Source organism: Danio aesculapii, chromosome 13, assembly GCF_903798145.1.
Source record: "Danio aesculapii chromosome 13, fDanAes4.1, whole genome shotgun sequence".
Taxonomy (NCBI): Eukaryota; Metazoa; Chordata; class Actinopteri; order Cypriniformes; family Danionidae; genus Danio; species Danio aesculapii.
The window spans coordinates 20,268,852-20,288,287 of record NC_079447.1 but is presented as its reverse complement, the minus strand read 5'-3'; the positions used below and the strand labels follow the sequence as shown (position 1 = coordinate 20,288,287).

At 36.6% G+C, this 19,436-nt stretch overlaps 1 protein-coding gene across 1 annotated transcript; it reads right to left on the bottom strand.

Annotated features, from left to right (window-relative positions):
- Positions 1–132: 132 nt before the first annotated feature.
- fbln5 (fibulin 5) lies at positions 133–17,503 on the bottom strand. The gene is made up of 11 exons (XM_056470269.1): positions 17,125–17,503; positions 16,085–16,139; positions 15,812–15,860; positions 15,407–15,727; positions 5,588–5,710; positions 4,656–4,772; positions 4,432–4,548; positions 4,219–4,341; positions 3,255–3,381; positions 2,964–3,159; positions 133–1,005 (listed from the first exon to the last, which is right to left on the bottom strand). Exons 1-11 carry the CDS (start codon positions 17,166–17,168, stop codon positions 844–846), a joined length of 1,434 nt encoding a protein of 477 aa, XP_056326244.1. The 5' UTR covers positions 17,169–17,503; the 3' UTR covers positions 133–843.
- Positions 17,504–19,436: the final 1,933 nt, after the last annotated feature.

Sequence of the window (19,436 nt, the reverse complement as noted above, 5' to 3'; positions counted from 1 at the left end):
CAGGCCCTTTAAAACATTTAAAGTGTGCATTAAAAAACATTACATTTTCATCTTATTAAATACATTTAATGCACATCTTTAAATGTGTACGTATGCAAATTAGTCAAAAGTACACACAAAAACCAAGATTGGTTCAGGTCATCAAATGTTTATTTATTGACTGACCAGGCTCTTTTTTACCTGTCAAAAAAAAACATATAGAGAGGAAATTCTGCACAGATCCAACAATAAGAAATTCTGCACCAAAACAAAGGTTTTTTTAAGACTGAGTGACAGGTGTGCTGCCTCCTGTTGGGGTTAATTTGGACATTTTTATTTAAAATTATTTTGCAGCAATCCTGGTATCCTAATCCTGGTAGCTCTCTCACTGTTTTGAGTCCTCAGAAGTTAGGACCAAATAAAAGCGGCCCTCACAGTCACAGTGAGACAATGTGATAAAGGTGCCAATAACGTTTAGAAAACCAAGTTCAGCTTTAAAAAGAGACACTTCAGCTTTGGAGGAAAAATGCACAAAGGGACAAATGAACAAGACCAAAGAAACACAACATAAATATTCTTCTGTGTACGGGTACATGTGTGTGTGTGTGTGTGTGTGTGTGTGTGTGTGTGTGTGTGTGTGTGTGTGTGTGACTGCGACAGCCAGGCAGCCTAATTGAACACCTGCATCATGAAATATCAAAAATCACCAACTCCACCTGCTATACAGCGGACAGAGTGTGATGAAAACATGGGAGTCCAGAACCACAGAACAAATACAATGAGGAAATGCAGCTGCCTGATGGGTAGTGCAGTAACAGGAGGTCCATTATGGAGGTGAGAGGTCAGAGGTTCATTGGTAAAGCCTCAGAATGGATGTTCGGAGACAAATATTGTGAGACGAATGATTGAACTGCCTCGAAAGTTGATGACGTTGTTAACAGTAACCATCTCTAGGTCTAGAACGACGGTCTTTGGTCCTTTGATGGGTCGGGCCAGAACCAGAGTTGCACTGATATTACTGGTTTGCTGTGGTGAAAAGAAAGATTAAATGATGTAGAGTAAAAGAAAGAAGCACTTCGTTTCACAGCATATGTGCTAAAACAGGGGTGCCCAAACTAGGTCCTGGAGGGCCGGTGTCCTGCAGATTTTAGCTCCAACTTGCCTCAACACACATGCACGGATATTTCTAGAAAGCCTAGTAAGAGCTTGATTAGCTAGCCCAGGTGTGTCTGATTGGGGCTGGATCTAAATTCTGCAGGATACTGGCCCTCCAGGACTGTGTTTGGGCGCCCCTGTGTTAAAATAACAGAATTATGTCATTTAAAGAATGCCGATTCTGTTGCTTTCATGTCACAGATGAATTCCTTCAATATTTAAACTCATCATTGATTATCTAAGGGACTCTTTATAGGAGTAATAAACAGTTTGTGGTTTGCTTGGGACTTACTCTGACAAAGTCTCACTGAAATCCTTCAGCTCCCTCTTGTGGTTACGTTTATATATAAACTACAGTTCAAAAGCTTGAGTAAGATTTTTTATTTATGTATGCATTTTATTTAATGTTTTTAAAGCTGAATTTACTTAATTTCTCCAGTCTTGAATGATTCTTAAGAAGCCAATATTTGTAATGGTTCAAATCTGCGTGGAAGCCATTATACATTTTTGAGATGACTAGAAAGCATTTATTTGAGAAATCTCAAATCTTTTTGTAACACTATAGATTAGTTTTACAGACAAGGCTTACACAAAGCCAGAATTAGACTGTAGTTCAAGTACAACATTTAAATAATTTTTAGTATAGTTAGTTCTGCATCAGAAAAACATCTTGGTGTCCATCTTGAAACCAAATAAAAGCACTACTATATTTAAAGATCAGTCCATGCAAAATAGCTTAGACTTGCATTATAAGGCTTGTCTGTAATATTGGAGGTATAAAATACACTCACCGGCCACTTTATTATGTACACCTGTCCAACTGCTTGTTAATGCAAATTTCTAATCAACCAATAACATAGCAGCAACTCAATGCATTAAGGCAACGTCGAACTTTGAGGCGCATGGGCTTCAGCAGCAGAAGACCACGGGTGCCACTCCTGTCTGCTAAGAACAGGAAACTGAGGCTACAATTCGCACAGGCTCAGCAAAATTGGACAATAGAAGATTGGAAAAACATTGCCTGGTCTGATGAGTCTCGATTTCTGCTGCGACATTTGGATGGCAGGGTCAGAATTTGGCATCAACAACATGAAAGCATGGATCCATCCTGCTTGTATCAACGGTTCAGGCTGCTGGTGGTGGTGTAATAGTGTGGGGGATATTTTGTGGCACACTTTGGGCCCATTAGTACCAACTGAGCATAGTGTCAACGCCACAGCCTACCTGAGTATTGTTGCTGACCATGCCCATCCCTTTATGACCACAGTGTACCCATCTACTGATGGCTACTTCCAGCAGGATAATGCGCCATGTCATTAAGCACGAATCATCTCAGACTGATTTCTTGAACATAGCAAAGTTCACTGTACTCAAATGGCCTCCACAATCACCAGAACTCAATCCAATACAGCACCTTTGGGATGTGGTGGAACAGGAGATTTGCATCATGGATGTGCAGCCAAAAAATCTGCAGCAACTACTTGATGCTATCATGTCAATATGGACCAAAAACTCTGAGGAATATTTCCTGAACCTTGCTGACTTTACGCCATGAAGGATTAATGCAGTTCTAAACGCAACAGGGGGTCCAACCCGGTTCTAGTAAGGTATACCTAATAAAGGGGCCAGTGAGTGAGTGCGTGTGTGTGTGTGTGAGTGTGTGAGTGTGTGAGTGTGTGTGTGTGTGTGTGTGTGTATGTGTGTGTGTGTGTGTGTATAAAACTGTCTTTGTCATATTTGATCAAATTAATACATCTTTGCACTTGCTTTTCATTATTATTCATAATGACTTTAACACAGTTGGATAAGTATTTTATAAGTGATCTTACCCGCATGTAAAACTCTCTTCCCTCATTGCCAGACTTAATCTGAAAGATGTAAAATGCTCCAGGGTAACGTGTAGTGGCCTGCATCTGAAATATATCTGCAGGAACACTGCGGCCTGAAGACAAATCCATGTGCCTGTACAGGACAGTAAACGGTCGATCCCGACATGCGGGATTCTCCGCAGAACACATGCACTGACTGAGAGAGAGTAAGACAGATGAAATATATTAACAGAGCAGTCAGTCAAATGTTTTAACTAAAGCAATGTTGTCATATTGTTTTCATGAACTCACTTGTCACTGAGCTCTATGTAAGGTGGATCACATCTAAGAGGGTTCAGACATGTGTAACCTCCCTGGAAATTGAAACACACTTGTTCTGTTGTGCAGGTGTTGTTACCAGACTCACATTCATTGAGGTCTTTAAAATCAAACACACAACAGACACAAGTCAGATTATCATCAACAACAAGAACAATAAAAACACAATTCAGCAATCTCTCATTCTTATTAATTGGTCACAGAAGTCATTTGCAAATGCCAGTTATGGATGAATTAAGAAAATGTAGTGGCCATAAATATTTCAAACTCACAGTAAAACTATATTTTTAACAAATTTTGCACACAGAAAATCTACTGATATATTGATTATTAATACAATATAATAATATTGTAATAATAATAATAATAGTATAATTTAAAAAATAAAAATGACGAATAATTAAATATTTAAATGATCTAGTCTTTGTAGTTCAATGTAAAAGAAAACTTTTCTGTTTCATTTATTTCTGCTGATAAAATGGACCTATAAAGCCATGGTCACAATAGTCTTTAGGCATGCAACATTTGTACAGATACAGCAATGTTGTATTGTGATATATAACACCCTGTGACATCTTTTTTTTTAATCAGTGTAAAAAAAAGCACACTTCTGCTATTTACTAAAACACTGCCATTCTGTGGCTGTACAATTAGCACTCTATTAAATCAGCTAAGAGGTCATGCTGAGCTTCTACTGATTACACATCACATGACACAAAATTGCAGGTCAGAATTCACCAAACATGAACTTTGAAATGCAGTGAAATTGGCAAGAACTTGCATTTTTCATGTCTCACATTCACATATGTATGAATTGAGGTCAGTGGAATGAGCAAATGGAAATGTTTAGCATGACCATTCTTGAAAGTGGGATAAAACATTTCTAAATGCAATATATGCAATACTACAAAGTCACATTTAAAGAATCTAGTGATACCTTCACAGCTTCTTCCATCCTCATACACGTAATATCCAGATGGACACACGCAGGAGAATGATCCTGGTGCATTCACACATGTGTGCTGACAAAGGAAGTCTGAGAAACTGCACTCGTCCAGATCTGAGAACACATTAAACACATTACACAATGTCAAAGCAGCTTAAACCTCTCTCTAAAACCTCTAAACTGGACCTTATCTTCCTCCTTTACCATTGCAGGTGGTGCCATCAGCTGCAAGTTCGAAGCCTTCATCACAGGTGCACATGAATGAGCCGTACGTGTTCAAGCAGCCATGAGAGCATGGGTCTGTTACACACTCGTCCACATCTGACCAGAAAGAAAGAAGAAAATTAGACTGAAGGCAGGAAGAAGGTGACAAGGAATTTTGGTGAACTATCACTTAATATAGCCATAAAGACTGCTTGTGTGTGCACCTTGGCATGTCCTGGCATCCGTATTAAGAAGAAATCCAGGGCTACAGGAACAGGAATATGAGCCAGGGACGTTAGCACACAGCTGCTGGCAGTAACCATATCGACACTCATCAATGTCTGAAGAAAGGTGAGTTAGAGAGCACTAAATACGCAAAACAATTGACATAACTCAATTACAACTTTTTTTGTGGTGTGGAATAAGAAACGGATTATTGCATCATTTAAACAAATAACTAAATATCATATCATTTATACACCAAAAATAAACTGTTGCATTATTTAATTATGAAATGGCTAAAACCTGGATTATTTGAATGATTCAATTATAATTTAACTCATTTAATTAAACACTAACGTCACATCTAATATTATACACAACCATTCAAAGGTTTGAGGTCGGTAAGTTTTTAAAAAATGTTTTAGATCCCTGATCAAAAATAAATACATAATATTGTGAAATATTATTACGATTCAATTTTTATATTTTAAAATGCAATTTAATTTTGTGATGGTAAAGGGAATTGTTAGCATCACTACTGCAGTCTTCAGTATCACACCGTCTTTAAGAATCATTCCTGATCTTTATTAGCATTGAAAACATTTGTGCTTCTTTTTGTTTTCACGTTGTTGTATAATGCATTTATTTGAAGTCGAAATAATTTGCAACATTTGAATGATTTTATCATCACTTTTGGTCAGTTTAATGAATGTGTCCTTCCCAAATAAAACATATCAATATCCTCACTCAAACTTCTGCATTGCAGGGAACAATGGCAAAAATGAATGAAAGAAAATCTACTGATCTTTATTTACTGTTTGCATTTTATGCTGCTTAGCATGTACATATAACTAATGAATGAATATATGCATATTAATAATAAGTAATTTTTTTTAATGAATGCCTAAGCATTCAGGATGTCTATAAATCTCACCTTGGCACTGTCCACCCACCAGCCAGTAGCCCTCAGTACATGAGCAGGTATATCCACCGGCTGTATTTATACACACCTGCGTAGGGTTACACTGATGTGATTCTGCCTCACACTCATCCACATCTTTAAAAAAGAGAGAAAGAAACCCATTGTCAGTTACCTCTTGTGTTTTCCCACAACAACAACAAAAAAAAACAACACTTGAAACAACCCACTTTGATACCAATACTAATATGTTTATTTTTAAGTCAGAATACTATACAAAATATGGTTTTACACATTTATATAAAAGTTGTGTGATTTATGTAGTTGCAGCCAAATGTTCTTTACCTTAAGCTTAGCAATTCTTTATCAACTAACTCCACTCCTGACCTCATAAATCTAACCTTACTATCACATCTTAAACAAATAACTATAGTCTTATTCAACACTTTTCCAAAACTGGAATCATATCTCCCTGCTCTACTCTCAGTCGCACAGTATCAGCACAATTCCATATGAGGGCATCATATGCCTCAAATACCCGAACAAGCACCCTTGGTTCTCAGACTATGAAGTCACATGTTTTAAAAGAAAGCAAATGTTACTATGAAAGTGATGAGGGCATGATGGATTCGGGGCTTTGGGACCATGTGAAAGCCAGATAATTAGTTTCTTCTAGTAAAAGCTGCCAACAGTCTCACTGTTACTATATGGGGAAAGTGATGCAATAGGTCCAGGCGAATATAGCTGAAATCCCATAATAAGCTACTTGTGCACTTTTAAATTACCCATTCACTTGCTTTTGGCATTTCTACCAAAGGTCCTTAATGACATTGAGGTTGATGATAAAACCCATACTCGCAGAGAAGTTTTTTTCTGTACTGAAGAGATGATTAAACTTAATACAGACATAGTGGACATAGACATCACCTATATGCTATAAGGTTGCAGATTATCTATGACTGTATATAATAACTTAAATTTGATTGTAAGTTTAACTTAATTTGATTACAATGCAATAATGTGCACCTTTTGAATAGCTGCTTTGAAACAATAATTATTGTACAAAGCTCTATACAAATAAACTTGAACTGAATTGAATACTTTGTTTAGCGTTAAAAAGAAGTTCCTGAGCAGAAGCAAATTACAACTAGCTATTATCCATTAGAAGAATTTATGCTGCATGTTTATCTCTTAATAACAGAATAGACAAACTAAATTTACAACAGCGAGAAAAAAAGCAGTTAGGGAAGCATTACCGTAACACAAAAAAGCACAGAAACAGTGTAAAAGTATCCTAAATGCTAATATCTACATAGTAACAGCTGGCACTGAATATCTTACTGTACAGTATAACTGAACCTTTGTGTTAGCAGCCCAGATCTTTAACAATTACAAGGTTTGTTAGTAATAGGCATCGCAAGGATTAAAATTAGGTGAAATCCTCAAGGCCAGGGCTTACAGCAGAGATGTGGACCACATGAGACAGAAAAACCCACCCCGGCCCAGCTGGACCCCGAAGAGAGAGGGAGAACATCTGGATTACATGTGTACTATCACACACGTCTGATCTGTGCTGAAAGGATCTGGGGAATTATGGGAATGCCAAGATTCTTGGGATCAGATCTGATCCGGGAACAGCAAAGGAGACTTGCAGTAAATTTTGCACTTGATGTAAATGAGGGTCAGAGGAAAGAAATGGTGTGTAAATATAAGAGATATAAATGTGCCTGCATTGAAAAGAGGCAGAGAGATTAACAGTTCATTTTAATTGTAGTTGTGTGTGATATCATTCATGAGATCAGTGACTTTTACTGAACCTTTAGCAAGTTTACCATTGTACAGTTCATTAAAGCCGCCAAGGGCTCCAAATACCAGATGTTGCTGTGATTATTAAATCTAATCTTCACATCAGAGATATCCAAAAGCAAGCCAAGGAGAACTCGGAAAATATCGGAAATTCTGTGCATTCCTATGAAAATGGAATTACGTGTGGTAAAATGTGTTAATTGAACTTAATTACACTCTTGGTAGCTGAAAGCAAAGATATCGCTTACATGCAAATTGATAAACAGATAAAGCAAAACAAATCATTAAATAACAGAAACAAGCAAGACTACTCTTGTAGGTGATTAATATGAACAAACAGGTTCAGGTCAATCCAGGACCCATGAATCTGGCACTAACTCAAAGCTTTTGCTTCTATACGCACATCTTCATTCCAGAGATTTAATGCCAGTGATCTTTTGCCATGCACTGGTTGTTTAAATTATATCAAAGGAATTTACAATCCACCACTGCAATAGTTTAAGCAGCCTGGTCAAGCAACACTTCACACAGCCTATGTGAATTAGCTGGAAGGAGCTATTAGACAGTTCACATTTACAAATAAGCGACCAGTAGAAATCAGAAACAACTCTTTCAACATGATCTACACCACTCATATGAAGTTCAGGCAATAAAAATGCTTAAATGGTACTTTTAAATCATTTTTTAAAAACAATTTTGCAACACTATCTTTCAAATTATATGGAATGGATTTCAGTAATTAATAGTTTATTAATAATAATTAAAATACATTCATTATAAAGTTCTGGAACTGAAATGCATCATAGTTTAAAAAAAAAAAGCAACACCACAGCCATTTTCAACAATTGCAATAATAAGATCATTGTATCAGAATAATGTCTAAATGGATTTGACTACTTGAGTAATGGCTGCTAAAAATTGAGCATATACAAAATATATTAAAGGACACCTATTTTATCTCTTTTTCAAGATTTAAGACAAGCCTTTTGTGTCTCCAGAATGTGTCTGTAAAGTTTCAGCTCAAAACACCCATTAGATTATTTATTATACTTTCAGAATATTGGATTTTCTGCTCTGAACACAGTGTAGCTGTTTTTGATACCTGTGCCTTTAATGCTAGTTCTCCCAGCCCATCGTTCCCGCGTGCTCATCAGAGTGTGCCTTAATCTCCACCTCAGCTGGGTCAGATAAACAGCACAGTGACAGACATGAAAGAAGCAGATCTCACATAATGTTTGTGAGAAATCCTACAGTAAGAACTTTACTGATTATTTGATGCATTTGTTGTGGAGTTAATGAGTCGATGAGAATGAGTCACCACAGACAATTAGGGATGGGTACCAAAACTCTGTACTTTATCGATATTGGTGCTACATTATAAAAGACCGAAGTATCGATAAGCTGTGACGTTAACGGTTCTGCTATCAGTACTGGAGAATTATTGCTAAATAAACATTACCTACAGTCACTCAGCGGATGCTCATGCTAAGCGCACACACATAGCTCGCGACACAGACTCGCAAGCTCAAAAACTTGTGGAGTGAACCAAACGGGTTGTATTTCCCGAGTGGACAGCGACAAAGTCCGTTGCAACAAACGCAACAAGTTGTTTTCTTGTATAAGCGGAAACACAAGCAATCTGGCTAAGTGAAAGTATCTTTCAATAGTGCATTAACTGCAATGAAAAGTAATGAAAAGTTGTAGACTGCCTAGCTACCAACGGTCACGTTATATCATCCACATCGTCATGCCAGCAGTCAATCACCTAATTTAGTTTAATATTAATAGTTAAATAAACACACACATTCGGTTCCAATGAAAACAGCATTTTTTGAAGTAGTCTAAATAAATTTTTAACATTAAAAATGCTTTTACATCAGCTGTATTTACAAATATAGCCTACGAATAGCCTAATAATAAACTATGCTTAAGTAATTATAAAAAACAGCTTATTTTTACATTGCAAGATGCTCCAAAAACTGTATTAAAACACAGTTAACTCCCAAAACACTGTTATCTCATTTATGTGAATACGTTAATAAAAAATCATAAACATTAACTCATTTAACTGCATTTTGAAACTCAAAGAGGGTATTTTCAACTGCAGGGAGCCCAATAAACCAAGAAAGTTCTGCCAGAAAAGGCAAACATGTTGATTTTTCACCAGAAGAGTCAATTTCCTTCAAACCATTGTACATTCTTTTACAGGAAAAAATTATTTATTTGTATTACAATTTCTGGTTATGTTTTTATTTTATATAAAAAATGCAATAATAAAATAAAGTGTTGTTAATTCTGTTCAATTTTATTTTTTTCTTTCATAAAAAAAAACACTACAAAAAGTACAGATAAGAGAACCGTTAAAGTACCGAACCGATAAGTGGTATCGATAAAAGTAGTAATATCGTTAAAACCTTAACAATACCCATCCCTACACACAATATCATTCAGAGTTCACGCACAGGCACAGGCACAGGCACAGACACACACACACACACACACACACACACACACAGCAGGCACATTTTTGCATGCAAATGTGACAGGATACACATTAATTTCCACTGCTGTATGGATATCCGTTAATGTACAAAATAAACCTGATTTAACATCCACAAACCGGGATTGAAGCGTCTTCATTTATAATTGTACTGACATGCGGCTTCGGTGATAAAGATGGTAAAATCGCTGTTTTAACATTTTAAACTTGTAAAACTCATTCTTGATCACATTTGATGATGATTAATAATCACAGAGAGCTCAACAGATCTTTTAATCCCAGTTGCTTTGCGCACGTCCTGTCTTGTGGATATGATTATACGCATTACTACAGAGACATAAATCAATTTGGTAGGCAGGGAAACCGCACTCCTACATCATGTTGCAGTGGGCCTCAATATGGGAGGGATTTGGATCCTATTTTAACATCAGGAAAAAAAAAAGAGACTTATTGTTTTTATCACCCCATTATGACTGTGGACACACCATACCTACAAACAGTTCTGTCCAAACAGCTTCCAAAAGGTGATTTTTATCATAGGTGCCCTTTAAAAAAAGTAAGTAAATTGTTATATTGCTCAGTCAATTTACTCAGTAATAATAATGACATCATAACTGAATTTCCAGACGTCCCACTAAGCTTGAATGCATTAATTAGTCTGCGGTACTACAGCCAGCCTCGATTTGCTGACAGACACTAGTTACAGTCTTGCGGCCTGAGCATGCAGGTTTCAGCTTGACAAATCAACTATTTTTTTTTTTATCAAATTCCCTCCCGAACTAAGCATCCAAAGCATCCACATTCCAGAATCATAAGTGATCTTTGTTTCTTTACCTCAAGTTTCACCTAAATTTATTTTGCATTGCTTAGAACTGTCGAGTGCCTACCCGCTTTACTGAGGCTAAACACTAGATAGATGGGAGCTATGATGGGCATTTTTCAGGCACTGACTGAGTCAACTGTTTTGGTCTGTCATGCCTTAGTAACTCTAGCAAAAAGAGGGCACTCCCTGGCTTTTACAAACACACACAAACGTCAGCACTACGGGAATACCTGCAAGATGAATGATGGAATGGTTTAATACCCAAACCTGTACAGCATCTGTTCTGTAGCAGCATCTATTACACATAAATACTGCAAACACACTGTACAAAGAAAGCTCACAAGTTGCACAGCTGGTCAGTGACAGATTTCATTCAAGAACCAATGACCTCACATTTGGCACATCCACCACAGATGTTGAGATAGCAATGGTTTGACATTACGATTTTTCAAATAGTGCTGTACTGAAGGGTCTCAGTGGCCCTACAAGACCATTGTCTGTGTTTAAATCCACAAGCACATAAATGAGCGCATCTGTGTGCCTTCATAACATGACCGTCTTGGGCTTGAAAGGTAACAAATCTTTCATTGTGTTTTTCTGCAGAGGAGTAAGAGAGGACTGGAGAATGCATTAACTGCAAAGACTGGCACCAACTCGAGACAAATCCGCAGACCATATCGAAAAATACAGCATGCAGCCATTTGTGCTACCATTTATCAAATGGCACGTGAAATAGGTCACCGCGCTGACACACATAAAGACTCCAACAACACAATATATAACACCTATCCAAATCCTAGCAATAAAACACAGGAGGTACTACCAACATCACATTGAGCTCAACAACTTCAACAGAAGCAGACCGCATTGAGTCGGTTACAAATCGATGATTTATGACAGCGAAAAACTCACTGTCTTATTGTATTCATAATGTTGGATCCTGGTAAACAGGGCTGAAAGCCAGTTCCTCTGTGTCTCTTTCTGCCTCTTCACAAGATGTAGTTTGTTCTGAGGTTCCACAGTATTTTGTGGCTCCACACTAAAGACAGATCCTGTCTAAATTACAAGATTTATTCTGCTGAAGTCTTTAAGATGCCACTCAGCCCACCGCAACCATTACTAAATTACAGTCCAGCACAGAAATGGTCTTAGCTTCATTTCAGAGTATGAAGATCCATGACCCACTGCAGAAAATGAAATAAACATAAGACCGCAACCTGACATGACCCAGAGAGGGTATCAATCACATCTTAAAGAGTATTTGTGCTTGTGTTAGGTATTATAAAACTGATCTGGCTTCACATATGCCAGAATGTCTGGAAACGAAACACTTAGAAAATCACATTTAAAGTTGTTCAAATTTATTTCTCAGCAATGCACATTGCTAATCATAAATTGAGTTGGTATATTTATGTTATGAAACTTACAAAATGTAATCATAGGAAATAAAAGATTATAAAATCACTATAAAGAAGATAAAATCATTTTTACACATACAATGCATTTTTGGCTGTTCCAACAAATATAACATAAGACAAAAGATTTAGTGGTCCAGGGTCACATACAGTTGAAGTCAGAATTATTAGCTCCCCATTTGATTTTTTTCTCTTTTTTAGATATTTCCCAAATGATGTTTAACAAAGCAAGGAAATCTTCAAAGTATGTCTGATAATGTTTTTTCCTCCTGAGAAAGTCTTATTTGTTTTATTTCGGCTAGAATAAAAGCAGTTTTTAATTTTTTAAAAACTACTTTAAGGTCAAAATTATTAGCCCCTTTAAGCTATATATTTTTTGATAGTTTACAGAACAAATCATCGTCATACAAGAATTTGCCTAATTACCCTAACCTGCCTAGTTTCCTTTCTTTCCACCAGGGGATACTCATCCTGAGGCCCCCAGAGACTATGCAGTGCCACTGATACGATCCAAGACCAGTGACGAGATGATCCCAAGGTTTCCATAATCCTGGACCAGGCCGTATCCTGAGCAGCTGCTGTGGTGGTCATGGAAGAGTGGAGAGCATGAGACTGATTCCTGTGACGCTCCAGGGACAGATGAGTCTCACTAACGTCCAGCTCCTCCAGCGCCTAGACTGCAGCTTTGATCAAGACGTTTGACCATAGGAGAAATGGTCGTGCCCAACTGAGCCTGGTTTCTTTTGAGGTTTTTTAATTCTTCACTTTTGCCAATTGGTGAAGTTTTTTCCTCGCAGCTGTATCCACTGGCTGGCATGGTTCGGGACCTGGAGCTGCACATCGATGGATTTGCTCTTCAGTGTTTGAACTCTCAGTAGTGAATATTAAACCCCACTGAACTGAGCTAAACTGAACTGAACCTATACACTGAAAACTGAACTGACACCCTTTCAATTTACTGTAATCTTCTATGTGAAGCTGCTTTGACACAATTTACATTGTAAAAGCGCTTTACAAATAAAGGTGAATTGAATTGAATGGTTAACCTAATTAACCTAGTTAAGCCTTTAAATGTCACTTTGAGCTGTATAGAAGTGTCTTGAAAAAGATCTAGTAAAATATTATTTACTGTCATCATGGCAAAGATAAAATAAATCAGTTATTAGAAATGAGTTATTAAAACTGTTATGTTTAGAAATGTGTTGACAAAATGTTCTCTCCATTAAACATAAATTGATGAAAAAAATAAACAGGGGGGCTAATAATTTAGGGGGGCTAATAATTCTGACTTCAACTGTATATATCCTTTAAAAATCTAAATCAAAATATTAAAAGGGACTATACAGTATGTAAGAATTACCCCTCTTGACAGTGTGGAATCATCTGAATGTTTGTTTACAATCTATTATTGCAAAGGTATTGCCATAACTTTATAACTTTACCTTGAGAGTATTAGCGACTTACCAAACACCATCATAATTAATAGCATAGGTTTCTAATTTCTACTCACAGCCCCTTTAAAACTAAACACTATGAGTCAAAACGAATTCAATAATAAAATGCATTTTTAAATAAAAATTAGATACCAATCAAAAAGATGTAGGGATCATTATCAGGTAGACCAAGCCTGTTAAACTATAGCCCAAACACTGTCCTTGTGATGCAATTTCATCATCAAGAGCATATGTGAAGGTCAGTGTGCACCATCCATGTGCAGTCCAGTTTATGTGTCTGTATGGAAAATGCTCATACAAACATGCAGGCTCTAGGTGAGCTCCATCCACAGAAGTTGTTTCAGGGTTCCCACAGGTCATGGAATTTCTGGATTATCATGAAACTTTGAAAGGTCTTTTCCAGAAATTGGTCATGGATTGTTTTTGTCTAAATCAGGGAATATCTGGGATTTTTGTTTGCCACTTTAAATCTTAGTTTACATTTATTAAAAAGTATTTTTCCTATATTATATTTTTATCACATTGTTTCACACCTGTTTAAAACCCAAGACTATTTTAAAGGGGTGGTCCACAGTGTATTTTTAAGGCTTGGTTGTGGTTATAAGATGCAAAGCAATGTGTGCTCATGCTTCACTTGTAGAAAATCATGTTATTTTTTCATACATCTTAGATTAAATACAGGTACTCAGGTAACATGAAAACGACTGTCATATTTCCTAGTTCATCTGAATGGCCCACACTCAAAAGACTCTAATTGGTCAGCTAACATGCTCTCTAAAATAAAATCTGACAAGTGTCTTCCACATATATTCAGAATAAGCATGTGTAAGTTATATAAAATGTTCACATATCCTTTGCAAGTTCGTTATTTGATATGTAGAATGCATGGAAAGCAGCTGCATAGAGAGAGACTGCAGCACTGCTGAAGATTGTGGGTGTTTACAGCAGTTTGACTGATAAATATGAATTTGTAGCTAGATTGTTAGTGGTGCCAAACAGCATTCCTATTATTTATATTCTTGCTACAATATACCATTAACACTAGAAACTGTGCACGTAATAGTGTTTACCCGAAACCAGCACTGAACTGGGAGAGATTCTGGAAGCTGTCCTTTGTCATATGCTAGCTATACATATATATATAATTCTCTGGAAAATAATTAAAAATAACTTGTAAGCACTTCTCTCTTTGTGTCGTGTCCTTTTGGAACTAGAACATGCCCTGTGGAAGCGTTTGGACGGCATTTTAAGCTCCATATTATTACTTTCATTCTTATCAACTGGAAGTTAACTAAGGCTAACATGTCAGGATGATATACATTTCAGGAGCTTTGGCTTCAGATTTACCACTTCAAAGTTGGTCATAAAAACAATAAATTATCAGTTGTTGTTCTCAGAGTGGCTATTAAGTCCTGTAAAATTATATTCAAGCTAAAACTGTTTTACTATTATGAAATGCTCAACGGTGACCTGTTTTTTTTTCATTCATTATACACTGAAAAAATGTATTAATTGGATTTACTACATTTTTACAACTGGTTGCAAACAAGTAATTTAAACAAATTAAGTTGAACATTACTAAATTTAATTTGTTTGTTTAAATAAATATTTGTTCATTTAAATTAATTAAAAAAAGTAAATCCAATAATTCATTTTTTTCAGTATATGTCATGCAAATTCTGCTTTTTAGTCAATGAAAATCAGGGAATTTGATCTTTGGCTTAGATTGGGAACCCTGTTGCATGGCCAAGCAATCCTTTGAAGTACCATCATCTTTAACCAAGACATCACTAAATTATATATATATATATGCAATGCACCATTATGCAAACTTACCAACACAAGTGCCATCAGCACTGAATGTATATCCAAGGAGACAGGGAGTGGACCGGCTCACTATTGGGTAACTGGGACCAGGGCCTGGACCAGAGCCAGGAACCACTGGAGCCACTGGAGCACTGTAAGTTTCAGAATAACCCAGTGATCTGTCAGGGTAGGGTTCTTCAGGATAGGAAGGCTCAGGGTAGGGGCGTGGACTGTTCCGGCCGTAGGACTGAGAGTAGAGTCCACGGGGCATGCACAAGTATCCTCCATTCTGGTTTACACATTGCATGTCACCCCGACATGGGTCTGGCAGTATCCGGCACTCATCAATGTCTGAAAGCACATGACATTTAGAGCTGTATTTCAAATACAAGTTCTTGATGAACATTTTAATAACATGATGGATGAGTCACTTACCCATACACTGTCTGGAACGGCGATCAAAAGTAAACCCATCTGTGCACGTCTGTAGAGAGATTAGGATTTGGTTATCAATGTAACATGTAAACAGTGGTTTAGAGTTCATTCTGTGCTTGAATTTTTTTTAAATGACGTTGGCATTGATATTTTTACTATAGCTTTTTGAAAGTACCAAAAAAATAATAAAACTGTGAGGAATTCCTATTACGACACATGCTGAGCAACAGCGCCAAATTTAAATAACTCTAGAATGGAAAAAAATTCACTTACCTGACTTTTCCCATAGTGAATGCAGCACATGATACATAATACAACTGACAACATTCTACAAACAAAAAAACAATATATCAGTAAATCATTTTGAAAATAAAAAGCACATTCATTCATGCACTTCAGTAAGTCACAAACATTGTTATTAACACTTACTTTAATTACATAATGGTCACTAATATCTGGTCAGGTTTATTTTACTGTGTTACAAGCATTTTTTCATTAGTAAGGCCTTCTCTTTTATTAAATACTAAAACTAATTCAAGTGGTAACTAGTTTCATTGCATACTAGCACTTACTTATTTACTACTAGATTCCATTCTAACATTGGCAAGTAACCATACTTATCACAACTATACTGCTACTGGTATTATTTTTTATTCATACACTGTAAAGAAAATCCTGAATGCCTTAAATTTTTAAGCTGAATCAAATTAACCTCATGAGAACTAATATGTTAAACTGAATTAAAACAACTTGCATAACTTATAAAATTAGGTTAGAACACGATTAACTTAGTTTAATGAGTTACAATGACCTAAAAACATATGCTGTCAGGACTAATTGATCATAGAATTTTTTACAGTATACTAATACAATATTTAATAAAATTGTAAGTCAAAATCCATTCTGACAAGTCAGTACACTTGACAGATTAAGTTATACCAAGACATGTTACTAACAGTTGGGATAGATACTAATATGTAGTATCTAATTAATAACCTACCACAGATGACTAGGAAACTGAAATAGCTACTAGCACTGAGAAATGAATCACAAACCCTACAGCACTCAGTGTCAATCAACAACCTATCAGTAACAATGGACAGTTACTTGCCATATAGAAAATGGATAATCCCACAGTGATTATCCATTCAGTCAGTCAATAGTGAGTACTTTTAAATAACAGTCCGTAATTATAAATAACAACATGGGAGTGGCAAATAAACACCATAAAAATTAAAATACTAGTTGGTTATTTTAAGTAACGTAAGATATGGCGGCTTGCCATACAACACCAGCTGACTAATTAAACTCACCTTTTGCTGGACGACAAACTCAAGCCACGTAGTTCAACAAACATGTTTATGTGGATCCCTGTGCTTTCCCTGGAAAGAACGTCACTCCACCTCGGGCAAGCAAAAGAGCTTATTTCTGTGGTTTTACTAGCTTTACGGGCTCGCAGGACCCAATGCGCAAAATGAAGTGCCCTCCGCGCCCCCGCCGCATGCACGCGCGTTCACTTGAATGTCGAGACGCTTGTCTTTGGTCACCCGCTGCGGCCGCCCTGTCGACCGAAGGCAAGACCCTGTGAGAACATTGACAATAGTAAGAGGAGGGTCTTATTGTATAAAAAAGAGAGAAAAAAATCGCTGTATTTTGTACTCGGCCCACTCCACGGATTGTTTAGCAATGCAAATAAACGGGCCCCCAGAGCACTTGGCCAACAGCTGGATCCCATCAAAGACAGACAGCCCCCTTTGGAACGAAAGCGCGCACAGGGAGCCACAGACTCAAAATCCAACAGGAGGAAGGAGGCAGTGAGGAACCGAGCAAAGAATCTATAAAATGACGCATAATTAACTTGTAAGGCTCGCCAGGCTGCTTAAAATTTTAGAGGGAGCTACTGTACATTCTGGTCGCGGCATTACGTCAGGAAAACTCCAACCATTTCCATTTATTTGTGTTGTTTTCTATTTTAGTTTCACTTCATTAACACTTCTATTTATAAGTGTTTGGGTCCTATCATTAGTTAAGGGTGAAAGCTATGAAGTAATATTGCTCTAATAAATAAATATATATTCACGACGAGTTGAACGACGAGTGAACTAAGCACAATTTACATTTAAAGATAAAGGCGCGCTTTTGTATTGTTTCCCGCGCTTCAAAGCAGGATGGATTTTGATTGGATGTCAATCTGGGAAATCGTGAAAGCCTCACAAAAATAGTTATTTATTTCATAGAACCATTTCTTGGTTTCTTATCTTATTAGGTAGTTGACTTATAGTGCAACATTTATACAAAACCCAATATATTTGCATAATATTATCTTACTATACTGCGTATTATAAAACAAATTGGACATTTTTTAAATAAGGCTATTAAGTGAATAACATAGTTTTTTATCTGAACATTTGACACTTAATGTGTGAATTTATATTGACCTTATGCTTTGGGTATGAGCAGGCGCAGTCATTTGAATCCTTTTGACTCGAGACTTCCGTTATCATTCACTTCCATTCATTTTTAGACATTAAAAACAGCTTGTTACGCTGCTGGATGTTGCAAACTGATATTTTATTATTATATTATTCTGCTTTGTCTGTGTAGTTATGAACACATTTGTTTGTAGAGCAAGCAGTTTGAATGTTTTATTACTCCTAGTCATTTCTCCCATAGGAAATGCAATCAGAAGTTCTGAAACAATCGCAAAAAATATAGATATTTACATTAGATGTCGCCTGCGCTATTGTTGTCTAATGGAAGGAATGCGTTAATAGAGCCGCCATTTTAGTACAGAGTAGCGCTCCTTTGAAATGAGTGGGACCAAGGTGCAGGGGAGCATTAGCCATCCAGAGCCAGAGATATATACACGTATATCTATGACCGGGAGTTTTCGTGTGGTCACTATGCAAATATATTTTTTAAATTACAAAAATTATAATTTTACATCTCTGTTCTACATTGATAGATAAGTGACCACACAGGTTTTGCCGACAAAGAGCATGTGTTTATGTGGTATCTAGTGTATATATTTATGCACAAAAACAAGCACACTTCCACATTGCAGAATAAGGTCAATACAAATGTATGACGTATAAAAGACAATTTTTTTTACTAGATTTCTGTATGCTATGCTAATACCTAAGTTAACTAAAACGGACATTATATGCCATTTTATAAAACCACTTTCTACTAGGAACAGTGAATACACAGATTACCCACTTAAATAATCTGAGCCAATGGGATTCATTGTGAATCTAATGGAGACCCAATTTTGAGGGAAGACTTGATCAACCAAAATTGTGCAATACTTACCAAAACAGCCTTCATTACAAAACACATACCTGACAATTGGCTAGTCTATGCTAGTTAGTAGCATTAATGACAGTTTGGTTTGTGATAGAGGAATCCTAATAGACTATTCAAAAAGCACCAACACAAATTATTTAAAAAGTAGAATATCACCACAGTAGATGTCACCATGACCAAAATCGTATTAACTTTTGCCCAGTGTAAATATGCTGTAATAACCTTGTACCACTAACCTTTGAGCTGTTGACACACACGGAAGACACTTTTGATTAGAGGGCTGCACATAAGGAGTTAGAATTTGTTTTTATTATAACCT

Excerpts from the sequence above, each read along its gene's own strand:
- fbln5 (XM_056470269.1), bottom strand. The coding sequence starts at position 17,168 with ATGTTTGTTGAACTACGTGGCTTGAGTTTGTCGTCCAGCAAAAG. Across the intron at positions 5,711-15,406 it reads TGCTGATGGCACTTGTGTTG|ATGTGGATGAGTGTGAGGCA; the intron begins GTAAGTTTGCAT and ends TCTTTTTTAAAG. Across the intron at positions 3,382-4,218 it reads GGATGGAAGAAGCTGTGAAG|ACCTCAATGAATGTGAGTCT; the intron begins GTATCACTAGAT and ends TTGATTTTAAAG.